Source organism: Misgurnus anguillicaudatus, chromosome 18, assembly GCF_027580225.2.
Source record: "Misgurnus anguillicaudatus chromosome 18, ASM2758022v2, whole genome shotgun sequence".
Taxonomy (NCBI): domain Eukaryota; kingdom Metazoa; phylum Chordata; class Actinopteri; order Cypriniformes; family Cobitidae; genus Misgurnus; species Misgurnus anguillicaudatus.
In genome coordinates this window covers 5,251,554-5,278,297 of record NC_073354.2, presented here as the reverse complement: position 1 = coordinate 5,278,297, position 26,744 = coordinate 5,251,554, and the positions used below count along the sequence as shown (strand labels likewise).

General features: G+C 37.8%; 1 protein-coding gene across 1 annotated transcript in view; it reads right to left on the bottom strand.

The window, feature by feature from the left end:
• LOC141350479 (exostosin-1) overlaps window positions 1–26,744 on the bottom strand; it is a 412,075-nt gene that overhangs the window by 32,763 nt on the left and 352,568 nt on the right. The window contains exons 6-8 of the mRNA XM_073855643.1: window positions 22,559–22,691; window positions 16,481–16,599; window positions 14,246–14,341 (exon numbers count right to left, since the gene is read on the bottom strand). Of these exons, the coding sequence (XP_073711744.1) occupies window positions 14,246–14,341; window positions 16,481–16,599; window positions 22,559–22,691 (348 nt within the window). The remainder of the gene's footprint in view (window positions 1–14,245; window positions 14,342–16,480; window positions 16,600–22,558; window positions 22,692–26,744) is intronic.

Sequence of the window (26,744 nt, the reverse complement as noted above, 5' to 3'; positions counted from 1 at the left end):
CTATGACAGCGAGCTCATCAGACGTTTCCTAAAAATAAACATTGTTCACGAGTCGCGCGGCTCGAGTCCGAGTCGAGTCTGAAGTCTTTGAGGGTCGAGTCTCAAGTCGAGTCTGAAGTCACTGTGTGTGCGACTTAAGTCGCACTCGAGTCCAAGTCTCAAACTCGAGTCCCCATCTCTGGGTCATTGTGTTGTGGGTGACAAAGTGTGTTTGTCGGCTGTCAACCTTTGCTAGTGTTCTGACAGAATGAGTTGATTTGAGACCTGAATAAAGTGTTTTGGTAGTTGTAGTGCATTTTGAAAGTGAAATGAACTGCTTTGCCAAGCTGAAAGTTTGTTAGGAGAACTGTGTGAAGAGTTTTGCAAAAGTGACCTAAGTATTGAGAAATGTGTCCTAGCGTCTGTAAAAACTGTAGCATTACTATTGTATCTGTGTCAGTGGATGGTGTCTATACAAATTCTTGTATTTATGGAATTACTCAGTGTAAAAAAAAAACACTACATAAAATATTGACGAATTCTGCATCATGTCTGATTAATTCCAGTAACATATATTACAGTGAATTATAAACAGAGAAAACATTGTATAATGCTACATGTTGTTAGTGTTTTTAGGTCATAGTTTTGTGGGTGACTAAGTGTGCTTGTCGGCTGTCAACTAGTGTTCTGGAAGAATGAGTTGATTTGAGACCTGAATAAAGTGTTTTGGTAGTTGTAGTGCATTTTAAATGTGAAATGAACTGCTTTGCCAAGCTGAAAGTTGGTTAGGAGAACTGTGTGAAGAGTTTTGCAAAAGTTACCTAAGTATTGAGAAATGTCTCCTAGCATCTGTAAAAAAACTGTAAAGGATACTGAAAAAGCAGCTTATAAGATTTGGAGCATCAGAGTTTGATTTCAGTCTTTGACATGACCGTACTCAGTCAATATAAAAAATATCAAGATTAAATTTTCACTAAATGCTCTTTACACTATGTAGGATGATTTGATGTAGCAAACAGTACATTACAAAAAATGTAATAAAATAAAATAAATGAAAAATCATTTCTTCAGTTCTGAAGAACAAGCATCCGTGTGATTATTTGATCCAGTGATCACCTTTAAAAACCTTCCCCTTAACTAAAGCTCACAAATCGAACATGATGTCTTTGGCAAAGGCTGAATGTCAATGACATCCAACATCTTTGGTATCTGAGAGTCATTAATGCTGCAACGTTTCATCTGTTCATCATGCAAAGCTATCAGATTACTCTTTATCTCTTTAAAACAGGGCAGAACTTGAATGTATGATCTGTAAAACAAATGCAGCATTTAAAAAAAAAAAGGTTTTAGATGATCAACTTAGACCAAGTCTTGGTTTAGGTCTGGATCTGGTTCTCTGGTCCAGACTTATCTTTTGTTAATACTTCACTGTGATTAGAACTGCCCTTCACGCATGCACACACACACACGAGACATTTTAGATATTATTTAGCAGTAGCTTGAGGATCACTGCTTCCCACAATCGATCCGCCGCACCATTAGAATGATGCTGTTTCAATCCATTACGGTAAATGGGGGCTACAGGGAGGTGCAAACCTAATTATGGTATCGACTCTTCATTAATGCCTCTGAATAATTTAGAAGTGCTCATGTGTAAAGATGCTTATGTTTTTTAATCAAAATAACTCCTGGTGCATGGATATACTCTCATTAATGTAGCAACATCAAAACCAGAGGAGGATCTGCATACGGATTCAGAGTTAAACAGGGACTGTTGAGTTTGTTGAGTTCATGTGAAGATCATTAAATCTGTACAGTCTTAAAATGAGTTTAATCATTGTGACCGTCTCACATCTATGTCACCTGCATCTGTTAATTTGAACCAGCTGGTCTATACAGACAGATGGCTTGTTCAATTTCTTACAAACAGAACTGTGCTACACTGGAACCTTTAATAAACTCTTTTACCTCCAGCACTTGGCCTGAATTTTCTTATATATTGTATTATACAACAGTTCTTTCTGGTTCTCGAATCTGATTGGCTAAGAGCTATGCGATATTGTACTGATAACGGCACTGTACCCGCTTCACCTTTCGTATCATTCCGCCACCTAGTGAATGGAGGTCCTAAACAGGCTCATCTCTGAATGGAAAAACACAGACGCGCTGTTTTTAAACACTCCCCGTGTGTCTTATTAGTTCACTAGCTCGTAAATCAGTCGGTGAATCCCAATCGGAAGTTATTATTCCGTTAAAGATCAGCGCTCTTGGATGTTACGTTAAACTTAATGGGATTAATGTCTTGTCACATCGTGTGGACACTTGGAAAGAGGAATATAAACACTTGTTTTTTTCTGGAGCAATATCTCTTATCAGAACGCGAAAACACCGTGGAACTGCAGGTAAGCACCGCAGCTTTTAAATGTGGACATTGATCATTTATTTAATCGCGACGTGACTATTAAAACATGTTATGAGAATATCGCCACTGGTATAACGTCATTTATAAGCAGCATGCAAAAACATCTCTCTGACACTTATAAAAAACAGTTTTATATAGTACTGACAAGAACAAAGTTTAATAATAATCGAGTGCTCGTATCGCGTTACGAGTAAATGGGAAATCAATAGTAACATTATAGAAGTATAGTTTTATTAACTTTTACCTCGCGCCAAAACAATAACAACACAAAAGACACTAAATATGAATAAGAAAACAAGTAATAGTTTCATCATGACACCAAATACTGCTGATTTGATCTCATTTTTGATCATCAGGCCAACATGAGAGCCAGGGAATCCCTGTCAGAGATTTAGCCCAGAGAGGGCGGTGGTCAGCGGGGCGAGTGAACACTGACGTCCGCTCATGCTTTGGTTCTCATTCGTACCGAATCTCACTAAGCAAACGTTCAAACAGGCGCTATCTTTACTAATCGACTGCAGATTTAAATATAATACATTTATATTCTCGACTGAACTAAACTTAAAACTACACTTTGTGACCAAGAAAAGTTAATATAAAGAAACGCCTATCCGTCCATTGAGTTATTATGAGATTCAAAGCAGCCGAAAGTGTTACCTGTCATTCTGGCAGCCCTCAAATCCGTGGCGGAAGAAGTAGTTCTCAAACAAAGAGGCTTTTAAAATAACTCCGTTGTTGTTTTCTAGTTTTCGTTTTTCAAACGTGTGCCGTCGAACTGTTGTATAAAAGCAATATCGCTCTCGGAGTCGTGTGATATTGTTTAATTATAAACATAAGAATATATTTACTCAACGACCGGCGCAGTCTTTGAGGACAGGACTTAAAGTAATTCATGCTGTTGATCACCAGTAAAATGATGTCTATAAAGATGTAAAGATTATTTCTGCTGGATACATTAGGTCATTGTTTATTCATGCTTTAAGTACTGTTATCAAACATGCATTAGTAAATGTTGAAGTTAACACGAAATAAGGTACTGCATGCAGAAGTATTGTTTATTGTAACTACTACTTTTTTTTACAAAACCAAAATTCCAACAAAACCTCATAAATGTTATTGACCTTTTAAACTGGTTTCACATGTGGAGCGCATGCGGTGTTCGTGCACCCCAAATCCTGCCCTTTTTGTGGGCACGGCTTTTAACAGCAGGTGCAGTTGAAGATAAAAATATCTGCAATAAATGCCGCACAAAACGCTTTTCAACACGAGAAAAGCAGCAGACGTGTAAAACACCCATCTTGGTGACAGTCTGCTCTCATGGAAATTTGAGGTGGATAATTCGTATTACGATTATGATTACAATGTATGATTATTAGATAATAGCAAAAAAACGGGACCAGCCCTAGCCCCACCCCCAAATCTAACATTACTGGTATAAAAGCAGATCATACAAATCTCAGGAGACCATGCACCTGCCATCACACTTTATCATACAAGTTTCTGTGAGATCTTATCTCAATGTGCAGGTGTGGTGTCTCACAGCCTTACCAAAAAATCTAGTGTGTGTGTGTGTGTGTGTGTGGTGTGTGCGTGCGTGCGTGTTATAATCCTAAAAATATACTGTAATGTTAAAACTGAAAAAGTTTTGAAAATCGTCTAGTGTCCCAGGCCTTACATTCTCAAAAATAAAGACACTTCACGATGCCATTGAATGACCTTTTCTTTCTAAATGGTTCTTTCAGGCACCTTTAACATCTAAATACACTCTCGGTTTAACAAAAGGTTTTTTATGGTGAAAAAAGTTCTTCAGATGTTAAACATGTATAAGGAAATGGTTCTTATAAGAACCTTAGACTAAATAAAGGTTCTTCTATGGCATCGCTGTGAATCACCCTTTAAGCAACTTTATTTTTACCTTTACTGTATTGTATTTACAGTATGTATAAATGTAAAGGTATCATATCACTGAATTACGTGAGTTTTCTCTTATATATGTACAGTTTGTGGGTGCATCCCAATTCAGGGTCTGAATCCTTTTAAGGCCCGGACTTTAAAGGCAAGGCTCAATATTTGAAGGCGGCAGGCTCTAAATGCCACAAAGCAAACTGAAATGAGACAGTCTAACCTACAGGGGGAGTTGCATAATGATATTAATTCACATCACTAAAACATCATTTATAATAGTAAAACAGTCACAAGGACCTTTAATTTGCAAAATATACACTTTTATTTAACTTCAGTTTTAAATTTCAAAACACCCAGACGTCAAGGGCGCGCATTGCATCTTGGGATAGCCAAGGTTTGGTGCATCCCAATTCAGGGGCTGAAGAAAAATGACGTCACCGGGCCACAACAAAGGCTCCTTCACAAACAAGCCACCAAATGTGGAATGAAACCAAGGATCCATAGATTTATCCTTCACAACCTTGGCTTTCCCAAGATTCAATGTATGCCCGTGATGTCTGACTCTTGGGTATTTTGAAATAAACATTCAAAATTTTATTGAAATAAAAGTGTATATTTTGCAAATTAAAGGTGCTTGTGACTGTTTTTCTATTATAAATGATTTTTCAGTGATTCAAATTAATATTATTGCTGCAATATTGTGCGTGTTTTGCTTTTGTATATTTTTAAGATTGGTGATTTATACATACTGTTACTGTTATATTTTCTAAAATAAAACAAAAAGTCTGATATGTCTCAGCTGTTGTGTCCTGCTGACAAGCGTAGGGTAAGGGAACAGCAAGTGACGCAACTCCACCCATAGGCTTGACCGTCTCATTTCAGTTCGCTTCGTTGCCTTCAAAGTCCGCAGCCTTAAAAGGATCCAGACCCTAGCCGTTTCTCAATGTCATGGATACTTTCTTGGCAGGACTAGTCCTTACAAGTCACTTCCTTCAGAGGCTAGGCGAGGCTCCTTTTAAGCATTCGGAGAACACGTTAAATGGAACAGGCTAGCAAGTGCACGTCATTGCGTGATTGAAAGGTGTGCTTTCGGTGCTGCGCGCATAGGATTGTGGGTGATTTCAACGCGTGAAGAGCGCGAAGGATACAAATATGCATCCTTTCCTGTATATGGGAAATTTCTCGAACGAAGGACTCAGTCCTTGGCTGAATTGCCTCGACATTGGAACAGTCCTTCGACGGACGTCGATGACGTAGCATCCTTGAAATTCTGGCTTCCGAGGATCCTTCCTTGACATTGAGAAACGGCTCCTGAATTGGGATGCACCCGCTGTAAAGGATACATATGGATCATTGGTTTCAGGGGGGAAAAGGCCATTTGGAGGCTTGTTTGTAAAGGAGCCTTCGAATTGGGACAGCCTTTGTCGTGGCCCAGTGATGTCATTTGCCTTCAAATACGGCCTTGGAAGGCCGCAGACCCTGAATTGGGATGCACCCTGTGTGTAGTTATCAGAGAGGCCAGATTTTGTTGTTAACACTGATATCAGTGGCGTTCACTCAGGACACATCCTTTATTTAATTGCAAAGCTCACATAATCTACCATAGGGACCATCTGCACTTTAGTGTCCATCTCTCTTTGTTTCTTCTCTTCCTTCCTCGTACAGTACGTGGATACATGTGTATATATGTACGCTGTCAGAAAAAAAGTTACTGTGAAGGTACAGTTTTATTCCTAAAGGAAAAAAACATTTAACTGCATCATTAAGGCACACAAGAGGTCCTTAGTGTACAATTATCTATCCAAAACAAGTTATAAAGGTACTAACTAAAGGCGCACTCACACTATCCAAATTGGTGCTTTTGATCCCCAGAGCCTGGTTCGTTTGACTAGTGTGATCGCTCTGTACCGCGCCCGGGGACGGTTTGGTCAATCGCGCCCTCCAGCTTGCAGAGGTGGGCTGGAACGTGATTCACTTGGGCTCAGGCATGGATACCTGAGTGTGTTTTTAAAAGGAGAGACTTCAATTGCGCAACCATTCACCCTCATCTGCCTTTATAAAAACCTTCTGATGCGCGCAGCAGGGTTTACCTGAATGTCTGAGCTGCACACGCGACAGATCAACTAAGCAATATGATGGCATGTGAGAGGGCTGTGTGTCATTGAGCCCCAAATGACTCAGAAAAAAAAAACACAGACTTAACGTTACAATGGGTTCCAGTCTTAAGGGAACGACAAAATGGTGCCTGGGCTCAAAATACAGTGTGAGTGTGTGCTTATGGGGGAGTAGGGAAGGGGGACAATTTTGCTGCGGCACGGTTTGGTTAAGTTAGCCCTAATGTGAGTGCATACTGAAGTTGTACCTTACTGTCATTTTTTAAATAAAGTTATGAACCTAGTAACCCCAACCCCTTATTGTAACATAACCTTAAACTAGAGGAATATCAAAAATGTTAAAGGTGTTGACCCAGGAATATTGATGTGAAAAGTACAAGTATTTCGGCTGTTATTCTGTGATCTGAGAACTGCATACCAAAAATACGGTCAAGTGTTCTTATTGTAGCATTTGTTTAAACCTTTATTGTGATAAAATAAATGCGAGAACATGTTGGGTATTACAATTTTTTTAAGATAACCTAAATAGCCAAAATTCAAAAAGTAATACACGTATGCTAGCAATGTTTGTCATTAAAGCAACACCAACAATTTTTTTTTACCTTAAAATAACGTTTCCAAAAAAGTTTCAGTGGTTCATCCACTCAAAACAGGGTGAACGGCACTTTCACATTCGCTTTGCAGCCCTCTATCGACCAAAACCGCACTAAAGAAGTTTCCAACCGTCGGGTCGCTGTCCTGTAGTTCGAGTCAAAACTACAAAAACTTGCTTTACGGCAGACCTACAATCCAATCCGAGCCAACTTTGCTGCAGTAGGCTAAATTATTTATGACAGTGGTAATGGACAATTCCGCTTTCAACCTTTAGGGGGAGCAAAGAGCAAAAACTCTTTAGTGTTGCCTTAATATCAGTAATATTGGACTGTAAATAGCGTCGCTTGTTGGCAAATGCTATATAAACTAGCTCCGCCCACCAATGTCTGGATGGAGCACTAACATTTTAAAAAGACGCCCCTTCACAAGACATTAAAGCGTCACTCAGAAAACAACAGGCCAATCAGAAGAGAGGCTCATGAATATTACAAAATGACCTGTTCTTAGAGCTTCTGAAAGAGGAGCTTTAATAATATATACAGTATATAGTAATGCAAATATATTCTTAAAGACATCATAACCTAAATAAAACTCAAGAAAGCTTTGAAATATAGGACCTTTAATAAAATATCACATTGTTCTTTAGTTTTTTGGTGTTTTACATTTAGGGCCAATCTCATTTCTCTGTCTTCCTCTTTCCCCTTTGTCTTCGTCTTCCCCTTGCCCCTCGAAACCGAGTGAAGGGGAAGGAGTAAGACAGATCGTTGCTCTAAAAAATAAGAAACCACTCGATTACCTTTCCTTGCCGCTAACTGGCTGATACATAAACAGACAAGCGTTGACATAAACAAAGAAGATGCCGTTGTCTCAGGTTGTGGAATCGAATGCCAGAGCTGACCTCAACAAACAGCGCATAACTTAGCTGCTAGCTAGCGGCTTAACTAGCGATTCAAAACAAAAACATTACAGTTAAAACCGCTTGAACATTTTATTAAAAGTATCATAAAACACAAGTGTCATAATATAATATCAATTAAACTGCTGAAAATAACGTTACTTTCATTTGTGCGACTTCTTGACGGTTCGATGTTCAGCCATAAAAATGTTTGATGCCGGCTCTCCTCAGAAATTCCTACGTTAATGTTTACCCCCTATCACACTTCGTTTCAAGGGCTATGTATCCCTACGCATTGGCCCTAGCTCTTGATCAAACTGAGAATTGAGATGCCACTTCGCCTCACATGAACACGCAAAACCGAGGTGTAGGGGTAAGACAGAGAAATGAGACGCACCCTTATACCAAAATTGGTAATAAATAAAATGTATGTATTAGTAGACTGGTACCAATTAGTGAAATTTTGGTCAAAATCAGGGTCACCATAACAACGTGCGGTACAGTCGAGTGGATTTTCATCACAAGAGCAGGTTAAAGTATCTCAGAGTGTAGTGGTCTACTGAATCCTTCATAATCTCTCTTTTAGTTTTGTATTGATAACACAGACATTAAAATTATCTCCATTGAGATGCTTAACTAAGCTTCACACACACTTACTCAGATTGTCTCTTATGAGATTCGGTCCCCTCGTGACCTCTAGAGATTTCACTTCTAGCAAAAGCCAATAACATGTTTCTCTGTTAACCTTGAGAAACACAATCCTAATTATTAATCTCAGTAATAAACAAGTCAAATTGATCTCTATCAGGACTTAGAGAAACATGTCGTGATTTGGATGTGGCGCTTGATGGCTTATTAGTCACAATACATTTTAATTATGACAAATGGCTTTTGATGAACATTTAGATGATCTATGTTTATCACATGAATTCTCACACCCTTCACTTGAGCTACATTTTCAGTTCTGAATGTTTTCTAGATGCTTTTAAAACTCCATGTTGCCTATCACGCTTTATATAATCAAAAACTAAACTGGAGTTCAGAATTAAGACTAATTTGTTTGGTTGTGTATTATATACAGCATGTTTCATATTGTCATTCCTCCATGCTTCTCCATATATGCCTTTCCAAAGTGAATCCTAGTCTTGTATACTACAGTACAGTATATAGTGCACAACTCATTAATGTTACAGTAAAAAGCTGTTAACATTTTGATAAATGATACTGAGATCTGCCTGTCACCATGATGATAATTGAAATGTCAGTCTCATAATGAATCACTTGAAGTGATAAATTGTTTTGTTAGGTCAGTGACGTGCATAAGTCAGATTTTTACATTTCCCCAGTGAAAGCATTTTTAAATGGTCTAAAAGATGACCAACACACTTTTCCTTTGCTGCTTTTCCTAAGTCTTCCAGTCTTAAGACTTGACAACTGTCATAATGTCTGTTCTACTTTGCAGCTTACTATATAGCAAGAACTGTCCACTTAAGCAGTCTGACCTGAAACTGAGTAATAAACTGACAGGGAAAAACACAACACAGTCATATGTACCTCTTCCTACATTTCTGCATAACCTAAAATATATGTTGCTCCATCTACATATCCCTGCATCTTTCACCAGAGGTGTTTACATTTTACATGTATTATATTGGCCAATAATATATTAAACTTTATAAATTACATCTATACTACATAGTTCATTTATTATGCATTCTAAACATATATCAATACGAAGGTAAAGGGGTTTAGCTTTGATATCCAAGCACTGTTTCATGAAATAAATGCTCTACTCTATATGGTTTGTTAGGAAAGAACACTATTTGGTAGAGATACAACTATTTGAAAATCTGGATTCTGAGGCAATCAAAATATTGCGAAAATCTAAATAAAGAGCAGACTTACTGTGATCACCAGATGACTAATCGCTTGTCATGTATAAGCAAGGTGAGCGTGCTGTTTAAATACTCCTACGGTTGCTGGACATGGCTTTACAATTAAAAAGAATATGTAAAGTATTCTTTTTATATTATGCAACGTAACAGACAAATGTGTAGAACATTTTTGTAACAATTTAGGATTTAAAAGTTATTTTAAGTCGCTACAGTCCTACCCCTAACCCCTATACCCGAAACAATGTATTAAAATCATGTACTGTTAGTAATAAAAAGCATAACAGACAGACAAGTGTGATCACAATAACTTATTGCGCAATTTCAAAAGCAGTACCAGGGTGATTCTCACGAAACCATTGAAACACCACGGCACTAATGATTTTAGCTTTAAAATGTGTAATATAGTAACATTAAAAAGCATCAGAAATAACACAATACTGTGTTCTACCTTGCACAATGTGTGATTTCAACATAAGAATTTATAATTGTAAATTTTATCTCATTTTCTGCTGAAATTCTCATTACCGCAATGTGTCCGGCTGTGTTTGAACATGCGTTATGTTGTAATTTAATCAAATGAACACAAAAATATTAAGAAAAAAAATAAATGGATGTTTTGCTAGACTACTTTAGATGACAAAAAAAATATTTTCTGAATATTCATGTATAATAATAATGAAGAAAAATTAGGAAAATGATGTGTCCATGCCTGATGTTCTCATCCTCCGCAACACTTTTTGAGAACAGTTTAAGCACACATACAGAATTTTAATAAAGTTTGATTTTGAGTGACCAAGCACATGGACCAGTTACGTCAAGATGGCTACCAGGTAAGATCATTTTTTTACAGTTAATTTGAAATATTGTCTTGTCAGAATGCTTACACGACATTTTGATTATCATTTCCGCAACAGATGCTTATTAAATGTTAATTTTATTAATAGAAGCATAATACTTTGATTTTAAATGCATGTGCAGAATCTCCAAATTATGTTCTTTCAGGTTTGTCATGTCATTTTGAAAATATGTCAGTGTTGATGTTTTCTGACTGTTGCGGTAATGTGATTTTTTAGGACTAATTTTTTAAATTATGTTACAAAAAGTGTGAAATGATAAGAAAAAGTTTTTAAATTAATGTTCCCATTTACTCCAGACTTTGTTTTTCAATGTCTGGTGGGATAAAAAGTAAATTTAAGCAATTTTTACATTTTCATGCTTGACATTTTTAAAACCAAGTTTTCGTGAGAATCACCCACCAAAAGTAGTTAAAATGACGATATGCTGCAGCCGCGACTGAAAGACGCCAATGTCGCAAATCCGTGATATAGCACGCAAGAGCTTTTGAGCCAATGATGTTTTGGTGTAATTATTGTTGCATAGGAGAAAACATTTGTGTGTCATGGTAAACAAACTAAATATTACAAAATGTTTAAATGATTACAGAAATGTTATTTATTTTAAAGGGGCCATGGCACAAGACTTTTTTAAAGTGACACTTTCAACCTTCATAATATATTTTCAAGACCCTTGTGATGGTACATCGACTTAAAATAGGTTGAATGACATGTCCACCATAGCCTGACGGGGTCTGTATCGCTTTTACTCGTACTTTTAAACTTGGGGTTTCGGGTAGTAACCTGAGCACAAAACAAAAAACTACAAAAATCTGCTTTATGGCATACGTCACTTCCTCCACTTCCTCAAATTCGGACGTGATAGCGCAACTATTTATTTTTGCTGATGTCATTTTGTCATGGGCGAAGCAGCAACTAAGAAAAAGAAACCCAAGGTTTTGTCAGAGGAGACCAGAAAGAGAAAACGGGAGAGTGACAGAATAAAAAGAAGGATGAGGATCAATTATATTGGGCCAGCGTTCGCTCGCTGGCGTGAACTAAAGAAGGAAGAGGGGTTTCTGACCGATGCTGACTTGGCCCTCATGCTTTTGTACTAGTAAGTCATGTTATATTGCTTGCATATATAAGTCCTGTCTGGCGCCCAAACACTATTTTTTACGTGAATTTTACTGGAGGCTACTTGGAGAGTTTAGAGAGAGAGACTTATATCATGTGACATTGTGGCCCCGTGGTGGCGTCATGGACCTAGAACACAGGCTAGCTGGGTTTGATTCCCCTTCAAGGCAATATTTTTTGATATAAACTTTAACCAAGTGACCACCGTTACAACTGGCTTGTAAACGTGAGCTACGCAATCTTTTGGCGTTTGAAAAAAATTATATTATATGACACATGACATGCTGGAAGGCACACTGTGACCTAAAGAGTTGTCCTCTTTTCCTTTGCGACAGTGCTGCGGCACTTGTGTCCTCTAGAGGCACTAAACGTGAAAAATGCATGTCTAGCATCCCCTGGTGGTCTAGCACCACCTAGTGGCCAAAAAGTTCTACGGTGTGCCTTTAAGATGTCAAATAAATCTTTGGTGTCCCCAAAGCACATATGTGAAGTTTTAGCTCAAAATACCATGTTAAACTTGTCACTTTGTAGGTGTGTGCAAAAAATGTGCCGTCTTTGGGTGTGTCCTTTAAATGCAAATGAGCTGATGAAATTCAAACACTGATCACAATGATGGTGGTTTGTTGAAATTAAAACTCAATTGTGCTGTCAAATATTCTCCCTCTCTCACTCTCTCTCTCCACTAAATGGCAGTGCTGTGGTTGAATAGTGCAGATAAAGGGGTGGTATTATTATAATAAGATCTCCTTATGACATCATAAAGAGAGCCAGATTTCAATGACTTAATTTTTCACATGATTGCAGAGAATGGTTTACCAAAACTAAGTTACTGGGTATCAACCCACATTTCCCAGTTTTCACATTTTCTAGGTTGATAGAAGCACTGGGGACCCATTTATAGCACTTAAACATGGAAAAAGTCAGATTTTCATGCCATGGCCCCTTTAAGGTTTTAAAGTGTAGTATTGTTTAATATTGTGTAATTCTCTGAATGTCATGAACATTTAATGAGGTAAATGAGTAAACTGTCTTAAATAAGTCAGAAAATACGACTGAAAACATTAAATTAATATGAGTAAGAAACACCAATGCCTCCTATTTGTTTAATTATAAGAATACGTACAAATCTGTATGTCTGTAAAGCCGTTAATATGTAGATAATTACTGTATTAGTCGTGTCAATATTATACGTGTTAGTGTGTATTAAAATGTAAGTAAATGTATGTGTGGTAGAAGCAGATGGAAAGCTGATAAACACCTTGCATTATTGCATTTGGTTCTGGTTTGATAATCAATTCACAAATAAGTCATTTTGCCTTGATTCTATTAAGGCTTCAGCGTTTTTAATCAGCTCATTCGTGTCCATTCATTAAGGTTAATTTTCTTTTTAAAACAATGAAACGTGTTCCTTATTCTTTCTTGATGGTCTGCCTTAAATTTAATTAAATTAACAGGATGTATTCAGAATCGCAGTTAATATGACAGATCTACTTTTCTGTTGGCACAAGACGACAAAACTCCAGCCAATGTGGTTTCAAAGCACAGTACAATAACAAACTGTCAGCTTGATTTATTAGCATTTTGCATCAGAATCAATCCTTTGCTGATGCGAAATTAGGATGTTATGATTAGTTTGGAGTTGTTCCTTATTTACTTGTTGAATCTGGGACGAAATATGCATTCACAAACAAGCAAATCTTAAAAAGTGTTTCTAAATATTAGGGGTTTTTAATGATGAAAAAAAGTTGTTTGTTTCATAGCCGAATTACACAAACAAGCTAACTGCATACAAAATTGTCAAAAAAAAATGTATCTCTTAACATGTTATCTCTGACTTCCAGAAAGCCAAACACATACAGAAATCTTATATAGTGCTATATATAAATGTGTGTGTTTTAAATATACTTCGTTATGTCAGATTTCACCTTTTCCGCTCTCATTTTGTGCAGACACTGGTTTGTAAAGCCCTGGCCTGAATATGTTTATGAGCAGTGATATTAAGACGAGCGAGAGAGAGCGAGAGAGAGCGAACGAGAGCGAGAGCGAGAGAGAGAGAGAGAGAGAGAGAGATAGCAGTGAGCAGACAGGTCTGATTCTGAGTCTGAAAGGTGCTAATGATAAGATACACATTGAGAATATTCACATCACCACCCACACACAGCTGTGCAGATATCACACACACAGATTTGTCATTTTAGAGACATTAAATGGTGACATCTGTCTTGTTATGTGTTATTCAGTTTCTTTGCCACAGTAGGTTTGTCTGACTGTGAAAATGTGTGTTTTTCTTTGCTATTCCTGTACTGTATATGGGGGCAGTCACTCTGGTTGCTCAGCTGGTAGAGTGTCAGACCCTAAATGCCCCCCGTCACAGGAGTTGTCCCCACGATGTTACCAGATAACATGCGGAGACTAAAAATCATCATTCATTCATCACCATCAGCCTTGTTTGTTTCTCCTCTTTTTCTCACCTTTTTCTTGCTCTCAATAACAGTGAAGGGTGTTGAGATGGAGGGCCACTTGTTTCTGGGTGGTGGAGGCTTCTCACAGTTCCATAGCACTAAAATCTGTAACCACATTAAAGGAACAGTATGTCAGAAATGTATATCAATTAATCATAAAATGGTCCTAATATGTCACTAGACATTAAGAAATCATTTTCATTTCAAATACTTATATCACTGACAACAGTGGTCCAGCTAGGATATTGTCATTTAAAAAGTGGAGTTGCGGGCTTTAACTGATCTTAATGTTGTCATGTTGTGTATTGGCCACAAGTTTTGTGATTGCAGTACCAGTTTTGGCCACAATCCTACATATTGTTCCTTTAAAACCAACCCATTCTCATGCAGTGCGTATAAATTACACACAGTGTGTAAAGTTGTGCAATATATAAATTCCAATTTTGCCTGCATATGATATGCCAGTCCTTCCCGTTCACTTAATATGTATTGGTTTCTCATTGTTTCTCATTTGCTTTAGGATGTCATTTAATATATAGGTTTCTTCATGTTTTTGTCTATTTTTAAACCATGGTCGCTTGGAGTTGGGATGTCATTTTATGAATCAAAACGTTGTTCTAACCCCAAACCCAATCGACAATGGGAAAAAAAAACTTGGGAAAAAATACATAAAAGGACACAAAGAGATGCGCTGTATTAAGTGAACAGGAAGGACTGCCGTATCATATGCAAGCAAAATTGGAATTTGGCGTATATATTGCACGATTTTTCACACTGCGTGCTATTGATATGCAAATCATGAGAATAGTTACTAGAACTAGTGCTGGGCAAAGATTAATCGCGATTAATCGGATACAAAGTAAAAGTGATTTTTTTGCATAAGATATGAGTGTGTGCTGTGTGTAATTATGATGTATATATAAATACACACACATTAATGTATTTGATATGGGAACTCTCTATTTAGCTTCTCCGTGACTCTTTGGGTAATTGCAAATGGTCAAATGAGAAATGCAAATTAGCTATGGCCAGGTGGATGTAACAAGCTCGCTGATTGGCTCTGATTGTACATCATGCACAGATTTATAGATCTTAGATGAGGACCCAAAGAGTCACGGAAAAGCCAAATAGAGAGGCTAAAACGAAAAGCAAATTGAATAGCGAAAAGAACAAGGAGAACCATCGGGAAAATGAAAACAGAAATGTTAAACGGAAATGCCCTTTTAAATGCCTAAGTTAGGCCTGTATTTGTAGTTCCATTTATAAATCCAGTTATTTATTTCTCTTTTTAAATCGCTTTTTGAAATACATTTTGAAATTCCTTTACTTAATTAACAATTTATAAATGCAATTTAAAATGATGAACTTATTGAGTGTTTTTTGCTGTTTTTGTGGATTGTTATATTGATTTTAGCTATTTATTAATGGATTAGTATTTCATTTCTATGTTATTTTTATAATCTCACTTTTTATTGCCTAATAAAATGTTACATAATGATTTTTTTGTAACTTTGTCTATTTATTCATAGATTAATGTTTTTTTAAAACAAATGTATTAATTGCTTTTTTATTGTCCATGTAGTTATTAAATAATGAAGTTTTTATTATATTTTGCATGACTCTTGTGGTCCTCCATAGCAGAGGGTCTGTTCTTTCATTTGATATATTTGTATTTTTATATATTTTTAGAATATTTTTTTTGGAATGCATTTTGTAAAACTTTTTTGAAAATTACAAAAAATGCTGGCAGGAAACTTTCCAAAAAATGGCTGGCATTAAGTGAGTTAATAAACATACACCCCTTTGCTTTATTTAATCAGTGACTGAAAACATACAAACTATCTGTTGTTGGGATTGTTCCCCATTTTTGTAGGGAAACATCCAGGTTATCACTGCCCACATGCAAACCGACCCAAAATTTAAAAAAAAATTCCATGCATTTATTTATTATTGTTCAGAAAATAAGCGAGGTTTGGCGGCTACTCAGCTCACGCAGCTGCACATCACATGGGATAGTAAAGTGTCCATCGAATGTCTATCTAGCCGGAAGGGTACTTTTCGAAACTGTTCTTTTAATACTATGAATTTGGATTTCAAATGCAGCGTAACCGTAAAGTGGCCAAGAGCCGCCATCTCCTAGTGTAAATGTCACGCACTCTTGCAGTGTAGACAGCTTTGTCTTTTACAACAGAAAATATATTTTTGTCTTATTGCTTGATTTCAGTGTAGACTCTTTGCTCTTACCTGCACGCAGAACTTTGACTTGGCAACCGCGTGGATGAGTTTGAATATGGGCTGCTGTTGGGACTGTAAAGATGTGACCGCTTGAATGACGGCTGTAAAATCCTGAGATGGACTCTTACCTGCATTAATCAAAGACAACACACATGGATGACTTATTTCATTGAGCCACATTCAAGCTGCATTTAAGATTAGCCTAAAACCATCAGCTGCTATTGTATAACATCTCTATGGGCTTATATCAGATTGCTTCATAGGAGCCATTTAAAGAAAGCACCTGTTTTTCATTGCTCCTCCAAAGAGGCTTGCTTCATTTATCTACATTTGCGCCGCAACTCTGGTAATCCGACAGCTACATTAAGTCTCTATTACATCACAATAAAAGTTACTACAAAGAACAGCGAACCAGATAAGATAAAACTGGTCAAATTAATTAATTAATTTTTATAGTTTAACCATAAGCAGAGGAGAACAGAATAGTAATAAAATTTGAGCAGAATATCTAATACAGATCTCTGCAAGTATTCACTCCATTACATTTCTATAAAACATCAACTACACACACTAATGAACAACACACACTAACACCTGCTCATCTTTTCTTATTAGAAATGAGAGCAAACAATTCGGCTTTCTGTTCTCAAAGGAGGACTCTCATCCCAAAACACGGCTCAAACTGTGAGCTTAACCTCCTCCGCCAAACAACAGAATTACATAAAATGTTGTAACTTATTATATAGGAGGCCAGAGGAATCATCACAGATGTAAATAGATGGGTGAATAAACATTATACGCTTGTCAGATGATTGACAGGCCTGATTGACTTTTCATTGCACAGGCACAGAATTTTTTAGCTCTTGATGGCTAACAGATATTGGTACAAACACACATACACAAGCAACAGATGCAGACTGTCTAACAGACTAACACCATCACAGCTGAATTATAATCATACAAAAATTGCTCTACTTTTGAATGTTGTTGCTTTGATGAAGTATACAAAGAGAGTAAAAATAGTCTCGTAATTAGCACAATAATTGTGATTACAACCCTTTTATGAACTCATAAACCTTCTGATGCATGAATTTATTGAATCACAAAAGATAAAACATCTTCATGTTTAACTTCAAAACAAGAACATAATAATTATGTCTTTCTTTCTTTCTTTCTGTTTAAATTATATATTTTGAGATCTCTACAGAAGTGATTCAGTTGAATCCTATTTATACAGTGTTGCATTGTTTCAAAGCAGAATTACATAAAAAACTCAGAAAAATATAAAATGTATAGAATACAAGGAATAAACCGTAGGAACATTCCACTTTTTCTGGAAATATGCTCATTTTCCAGCTCTCCTAAAGTTAAACATTTGATTTTTACCATTTTGGAATCCATTCAGCTGATCTTCGTGTCTGGCGCTAGCACTTTTAGCATAGCTTAGCATAATCCATTGAACCTGATTAGACCTTTAGCATTGCGCTAAGAAATAACCAAAGAGTTTCGATATTTACTAAACTTGACTCTTCTGTAGTTACATTGTGTACTAAGACCGACAAAAGATATGGCTTTGAACTATACTTTCATTCTGGTGTAATAATCAAGGACTTTGCTGATGTAACATGACTGCAGCAGGCGTAGTGATATTACGCACGGCCCGAAAATAGTCCCCTTGGTAACTTAGCAGTGCGTAATATCACTACGCCTCCTGCAGCCATGTTACGACATCAAATTCCTTGATTATTATGCCAGAATGAGAGTAGGCTATAGTTCATAGCCATATTGGTGTAAAAAATCGTAACTTTTAATTTTCTGTCAGTCTTAGTACACGATGTAACTACAGAAGAGTCAAAGTAGTTTTAAATAGGAAAAAATATCCAAACTCTTCAGTCATTTTTAGTGCAATGCTAATGGTCTAATCAGATTCATTGGATTATGCTAAGCTATGCTAAAAGTGGTACTGCCAGACCCAAAGATCAGCTGAATGGATTCCAAAACAGTAAAAATCAAATGTTTAACTTTAGGGGAGCTGGAAAATGAGCATATATTCAAAAAAGTGGAGTTTCCCTTTAAATTTTTGTAAGGAAATGGCAATTTGCAAAGAATGTAACCTTACATACATACAATATATCTCTTTTGCCTTATATACAAATATAAGCATTGAAGTGTAACATTTTTAAAATCTTGTGTTGCATTAATGTTTTACTATGAATGTTCCTAGAAATAGTCCCTTTTATTATTCATATCTTTGGACTGTCCCCCTTTGCAAGGTGTTTCCTTACCTTAGGGCTAAGAAATGCCTAAGGCAGGGTATAGGGGTATAGTATGTAGGCCTACAGAACAGAGGGTTAAACTGTTGCATTCCATGTTTCCCATCAACAGACACTGATACTAAGGCCCTGTCCACTCGTACAAAGGTATTTTCAAAACCCTACCTTTGTCTATGTGGTTTGGCCATTTGTCCATATGAAACACAGTATCAGGTGACTGAAACTGAACTTTTATGAAAACTCCTGCCAGGGTGAAGATTTTTATAAACTCTGATAACAACATCGTCGTGTCGTCGTTTTTGGCCTGTGATGTCATTGTTCATGCCAAGGCGAGACTTCTGCAATGGCTTCTGATTACTGATTTCTATGGTTACTGTGGGTTCACACCAGCCGCGTTTGAGGCGTCAAATTCGCATGTACCGTGTCTAGTTTGCTGCTTGAACCATAGACTGTAAAAAATATGGACGTAGTGTCCGTGACGTTACCCATTGGTTTGTGAAGATCGTTTTTGAAGCTTAAAGTAGACGTTGCCTGCCATCGCCATCTTGTCCGAGCGTCACCGCGAATCAATCGCGGAAAACCGAAAATGGGTAAAAAGGGGGGACATGGGTGAAGCTTAGATGACTGGTTTCTGAAACCATGCCTGCCTAGCTCAATTCTAGTGACAGCAGTGGCAGTTCACCCCTCACTCAAGTGGCCACGCCCTTAATTATGCAGAACTTTAAAGCTTAATATAATTTAAACGGATGAGTTACAAAACAATTCACCATCCTCACAGTTGTCATGAAGGGCAAAATTAGCTATACAGACCAGGTTGGATTAGGAACTACTTAAAAAACAGGTGTCAAAGGGTGCAAATTAAGGGGTTTCTCTCTGACAAGCTTACTATTGAATCTGGTGTGCCACAGGGGTCCGTTTTGGGTCCCCTGCTATTTACATTATATATAAACAATCTTGGTGATAATTTATTAGATGCAAGCATTCACTTATATGCTGACGATACCATAATTTATTGCTCTGCACCTACCATTAATAGTTGTATCTTAAAGTTGCAGGAAGCATTTGCAATAGTTCAGCATAATCTTATATCTTTAAAATTAGTTCTGAATGATAAGAAAACAAAATATATGGTTTTCTCGAGGAAACATAAGTGTGTAGCTTCTCTACCATCTCTTTACACTCTACAGGGTAAGTCTATAGAGCTAGTCTCCTCCTATAAATATCTAGGTTTTGTGTTGGAAGAGGATTTATCATTTAAGTTACATGTTAAACATTTGTTGTCTAAGTTAAGGTTACAATTGGGGTTTTACTTTCAAAATAGTGCTTGTTTTTCACAGTCAGCAAAGAGAAAGTTGGTGGAAGCTACTTTCTTACCTGTATTAGATTATGGAGATGTTTTTTATAGAAACACCACTAAGGCTCTTTTGCATTCACTGGACTCTGTTTATCACTCTGTTTTAAGATTTATAACTCGTAGCAATAATTACACTCATCATTGTGCACTTTATGAAATGGTAGGTTGGCCTTCGCTTCATTTAAGAAGATATAAGCACTGGCTTATATTTGTGTATAAGGCCATACTTGGACAGCTTCCTGTAATTACGTCACTACTAGAGCAAGCTCCTGATTGGTTAATGCTGTGCATTTTTCCACCAAAATGCCAATTTTTCCATTTGCGTGAACTACACATGCAAATGAGGCAGAATCACGTCTACCTACCTAAATGCCTCATTCGCACCGCGAGACCTCCACACGCACGTCAATGCGTCTTCACATTGACTTAAGATTTAAATCACTCGGGCTTGACACCTCTAGCGCGGCTGGTGTGAACGCAGCATTAGGGATACATGACCTCATATGGATGACAGTGCTTCATACTGGGTTTTGGGGTGTTTGTGTGGATGCTAAGATTTTTTTTTAATAAAGGAGGGGAAAACTCTGTTTATCATAATACCTGTGTACAGGGCTTGACATTAACTTTTTTGCTCACCAGCCAAAGTGGCTAGTTATTTTCAAAAGTTACTAGCCACTCAGCATTTTCATTGGCCACAATTTTGTTGCTGGTAAATAACTTTTATATGATTCAAACTTTACTTTGGCATCCTAAAATGACTTTAATTTGAGCAAATTTACTTGGTTTAGCTAAATTAGATGCAGATTGAATTTCAAATGCAGTCTGACCACCCAAATTAAGACAACATTTAATAGCTGGTAGCCTATACAGCTGGTATATCAGTATAGATCATATCATATACTTAGGTGCATAAAAAACATGCTAGTAAGACATAAATAGATTAACTTGTAATGAATATATTAAAAGTGTAACAGGGGTGTAGAAGATTAACTGAAAAGATTACCCCTCAACAACCACATTAAATATTTATTAACAACAGTAGTTAATACTGTCAAGAAATGTTCATGAATTTTACTTTCAACTAGTTTATGCAGATTGTATTTTATAAGCTTGATCATGGTTTCTGTTAAAAGTTATTTAAGGCTTTTAATGACAAATGTCGAGAGGGAATTATTGTTGCCCAAAACCTACATTAAAATGATGCGCGAACCTCTCGGCAGGCGGGTTTCCTTTGATTTCGTGTGCATTCAGGTATGCTCTGAATTTCTCTCCGCTTTTGCAATAAGAGTGTGCACGCAGTTGATATCTCTTTAATCACTTCCATGCAATTGTTTTATCTTTCCCGAAGTGTAGTATATGCGTTCTGACTGCGTCCCGTGCATTCGTAAATCCATCAGCTCTCGCGCGGTCTCTGAAAGGTGGCGCTTTCTGAAAGGTGGCGTCTCAACAAATGGTCTCTGTGCATTGCACTGGGTGCAGAGTGCTCAGGGGAGTTGTAGTTTCCAAGTTTTGCATTGCGCATTGTTTATCATTTCACATAACTTACAGTTAAATTGTATATTCAACCAGCCAAAGTGGCTAGTGGGATTGGCTGTCTTACACGCCACAACCGAAATCTACCCGCATTTGGCGGGTTGGCGGGTGTTAATGTCAAGCCCTGCCTCTGTACAAGTGGACTAAAGGCTTAAAACACTGCTATGGTTTGATTTATATTGTAGAAGGCTTTTCCTATTTGTGCAACTGTATAATAAAAAATAAAAATACAAAATATATAATGATATATTACCCAGTGTGCAAACTTAAGACAACTGTGGTAAGAACCAAGACATTCCAAAAGGTGCTACAGTAGTAGATCATTTTGAGTTCATGTTAGTACTTGTACGTCTCATTTCTATAGAATGAAGAATGACATCTTTAGGTACATTATGCATCTGGTGCAAAACAGGAACACGGAAAGCCATTGCCACAATCTGTTGGTTAAGTCTGATGGTATCTCAAAGGCCAATAACCAGCAGCACGTATCACAGGTAGCCAGATTTATAGTGTAGCCCTGGCTGAGTGGATCAAGCAGTATATCACAGCACAGTGAAGTGAACTCAAGTTATGGCCACAGACAGCGAGTCTAAACTGTCCTGTCATCAAAATTATGGAAAGCAAGACTAACAACGCCCGTGACAGCGGGTAAGAACCAATCTATCACTCCTACAACACAGATTTACTGCTGACATGTAAGGCCCAGGGACAAATCGATTGCAAACCCCTACTGTACATGCACATGCAAAAACACACAAGCTAGGATTATGGATGAATATGGTTGACATAAATGTTGATGATCCACTGCTACAGTGCACCCACACACACACATTGCTTGGGGCAACATCTATCTGAGTTATGATTTAATTTTCACTGCAACAAAGTTTTACTGCATTGAGCTGAAGTCACACACACACACAAACTCACCGAGTGGCGAGTAGTAAAACGGGAAGAGGGCGGGGTCGCTGGAGAATTCTGGAAGTGCGTAGAGTCCTCCGGGTACAGCGTTCCACATCAGCCTGCTTCTGGACATGTGCATCCGGATCCTGTCGTGAATAATCTGCAAGAACAATACGTACACCGAGACTTTCACTGTGTGGCCGGTGCAGTTCTGTGTTGTTATTTTGAACACATTTAGAAACAGTGTTTAGATGAAAGCTATTGATCCTGATTTCATTAGTGGAAAATGCAATGGTGCAAGTCTTCAAAACAGCAAACATATCCTTCGGAACAGCATTTCATTCCTGCTTAACGGACAGTGACACATCGCAGTGAGTCAGTTTATGGGTATCCTTCAGCAAAGCGCTACTGTAATGTTACGGCCTAACCAGGAGTGAGTTTCAAGAGACAAGCAATTTGTTTGTGCACATTGAAAGTGTAAATTTAGAGAGACATAATGCAATTACAGTACATCTTAAAGGTGGAGTATGCGTTTTCTGGTAAACGTTGTTGATATTTCAAATCACCCCTACCACCAAAGGGATCTGGAGCCTTACCCAACACATGCAATGACTATGGTGAAATTGACTGTGCCAGCCGGCCGATCATTTGATGTCGTAAATGAGTGAAAGCATTGTGTGTTACTATAGTAATCCAAGTCGAATGTGTTTTGGTAGTACTGCCTGTTTTAACATGTGAATGGTTTTGGTCCGTTTAACCACGAGAGGAAGAGGTCAAAATGTTGCCATGGACAGACGGTCGGAAACAAATAACATAGATTGCATGCACATGCAGACTCAAAGACTTGAAGTAGCGCATGTAAGTGTCAATATTTGCTAGAGTTCTGTATGCTGATTCTTTGCTTTTCAGAAGCTGAATGCAGATGTTTTATTAGGTGTTGTTTGGTATTTTCTGGGAGTGGATAATGACCACCTTGATCACCACCTCCCATAGAAACAAGAAAACCCTTCAAGCTTCAAAAGGACCAAAAAGTGTTAAATAAATAACTCCAGTCGACTTGTGACATGTATTTTAAGTCTCCTGAAGACATTTAGTCCTGTTGATATCGCAGTTGTTCCAGCTGTTACACATTATTTAAAAGTAAACACCCTAAAGCTTTGTTATACCCTGGGCAACAATATTCAAGGGCCCCATCATCACGACCCCAGGATCACCATAATATGGTCATATACAGAATATATTACTGTAATATACAGTAAATATACTCAATACTTCAAATTCTAACTGTTATCAGGTGTATTTTGATTTACAAATATTTAAATGCTCATACAAATGCACTACTATGTCCCCTATCAAAGACATTCACTCACATATGATGCAATGAAAACAAAACACATCAGCATCTGTATAATCTCTGGGCTGTAAACATAAGCCGGCGGTGTAGAAAAGTCCTGGCTAGCTGAGTTGTCCTGGTCGTTGACGGAAGATGACTTAACAGAACTGTTGGCAACATTAACAGGAGTGAAGAAATTACCTATTTTCAGTGGTGTAGTCTAGATTTTTGTAGTGAGACACCTCATAAGCACCACTACACTCACAGATGCATACAGTATGGATCTTCATGTAACTGAGAGCATTCTGAAAGTGTACTCATAAACACATAAACTGAATGTGTTATCTATTAGGGTGGGGGATTTTAAACAAGTGGTTTTGCACCTATTTGGCTCCCCCTACTGGCTTAACTTGCAATCTCATTACTGATTGGCTGACTTTGCAGCCACTCAAAAAAATTTGCCAATTATTTTAAAGTGAAAGGGCAGTTAGATGGCTGTGATGTCATAAGCATCAGTTTTTCAGATTGGGCTGTTTTCTGGCTGACATTTCTAAAAGAGGAATTTCTATGAGACTGAAATGTTTAGCATGTCTAGCACTTTTTGTATGTTTTTGAATGTGGGTAGACTACCATTATTCAACAAAGACAAGGTAAAAATGGTTTTTCATTCTCTGTCCCCTTTAAGATCATAGACATCTTGAACGTAGATATATAAATGAACACAGAGAAAGGAAGTTTAACACTGTGAAGCACAAGCAAACATGCTGAAAGAGGCTAAAAACCATCAGGACATAAACACGGGCTTATTTTATTGCATTTGGAGCCTTACCTCCAGATAAAGTAATAAACTGGACTGATGATTTAAATCTTGTTTACTCGCATGTGCGTTGTTAACTCTCCGGATTTTATGCTGCTCCACTCGTTCACTTCTCCACATGCACTGTTTTGCTCCACTCGTTCACTTCACATGGATTGTTTACAGTGTCGCGTGAGCAGCTACACTGCAGGTTCGACTTAATTTGGCGCTAAGCAGACCTCTTGGTGATGTCAAAGTACCGCGAGAGCGATTCAAAGCAGATTTCTCCATGTGATAACTGGAATCGCTCTCGTGGTACTTTGCTATCACTCGCCTGTAAGTTCTTGTGGCGCCACACCAGTCTGCTCCCCAGTCACTTTTGCGCCGCTAAAGTAATTTGATTTCATACGCCGATCGGATCGCGCAGATACCTCCGTATCACGTAGACTACACCACTGTTTATACTTTGGATGGCGCCTTGCATGGTTGACACCGCTGTCGGTGTATGAATGTGTGAGCGAATGGGTAAATGTGAGGCAAAATTGTAAAGCGCTTTAGATGGCCATTGGTCTGTTAAAAGCGCTATATAAATGCAGTCTATTTACTTTACATTTTCTGCCTTTCTGATGTCCTTTTCCTTTTTTCATTTCCGCTTCGCGCTCCCACTTAGCTTCTCCATGTCTCATTTTTTTCTGTTGTAGCAAGAACCTTTGACCCACCTCATGCTGACTGACCAATGAGGAGAGGGTCTTAACTTGAGGCCCTCTCTTCATTGGTCAGTCCGCATGAGACTGACTCTAAACCGCTCTCAACTCACATTCAAAGTCATAGGCAGCGCAGCGTTTTTCTTTGCAGCGCAAAAGCCCGTGTTGACAGTTTGTTTAATATAAAGCGGCCAGTGGGCGAATACCAGATACAGTATTTTGCTCGTGCCCTTGCTACCCTGGGCCCTTTAGAGGTCTTGGGCCCCTGGGCAATCTCTTCATTGCCCGTATGGTTAATCCGGCCCTGCCTAAAGCTGCCTAAACAACAGAATGTGCACTGAAACAGAGGCAACACTTAAAAAAATATATGTATTTGGGTTCTAAAAAACAAAGAGAAGAAACTGAGGGTGAATCAATCATCATGAAGGTGACACAATATTTACTTTTGGGTGAACTATCCCTGAAACAATTGGATTCTGGTTTGAGCGGAAGAACAAATATCTGTATGAAAACAATGATGTCTTCTAAATCTTTTAAATAACTAACAGTTTAAAATGCATGAGCCAAGTGTAGCATGTTTATCTCCTCAAAGATTCTTGCTTCTAAATACAGTTTATTTTGTGTGTGATCCAAACAGAAAATCAACATGGCTTACTGCCCTTCGGGGGGAAACGTACATACAAACTTAATTAAACACATTAATCTTATTTTATTTCAAGACTAATTAATCACGGTCCATCTCATCCCGAAACAACGGGGCTTACGATCTTTAAACTAAAAATAACCTGTAATGCGCACGTGCCTTCTTTACAGTGTGTCTTCCCAGAGCCCTCACTGGTTGCATCTGATTGGTTCTTTCTCTCTTGAGTCGAAAAATGCACAATTAGGATCAACTACAATCTGATAAAGAAACCTTGTGTAAGGTAATGTGTGTGATCTCTGTTGTGTGTGTGTGTGCTTGTGTATCTCAGAGCCAACATGCTGATGCTGTAATGTGTTGTTTGCAGGATGGAGCGATCTACACAGTAAGTGAAGTGTCTCGCTGGAGCAGGGAAATTAACTCAGTTTGGCATACAGTATATTCTGGAGGATGTATGTTTTCGCCAGTATACCAGAGCCCGTGGAGATGTCATATGATACAGTATATATGGTTAATTAGCCAGCATTTATCATTCAATACACACACACACATTCTGGTTTCCATGTTTTGTGGGGACATTCCATAGACGTAATGCATTTTATACCATACAAACTGTATATTTTATTCCCCTTACCTACTGTACCCCGTTCCCTAACCCCAACCATCACAGAAACCCTTCTACTACTTCACACTTTCAAGAAACATCATTTTGTTTGATTTATAAGCATGTTTCCTCATGG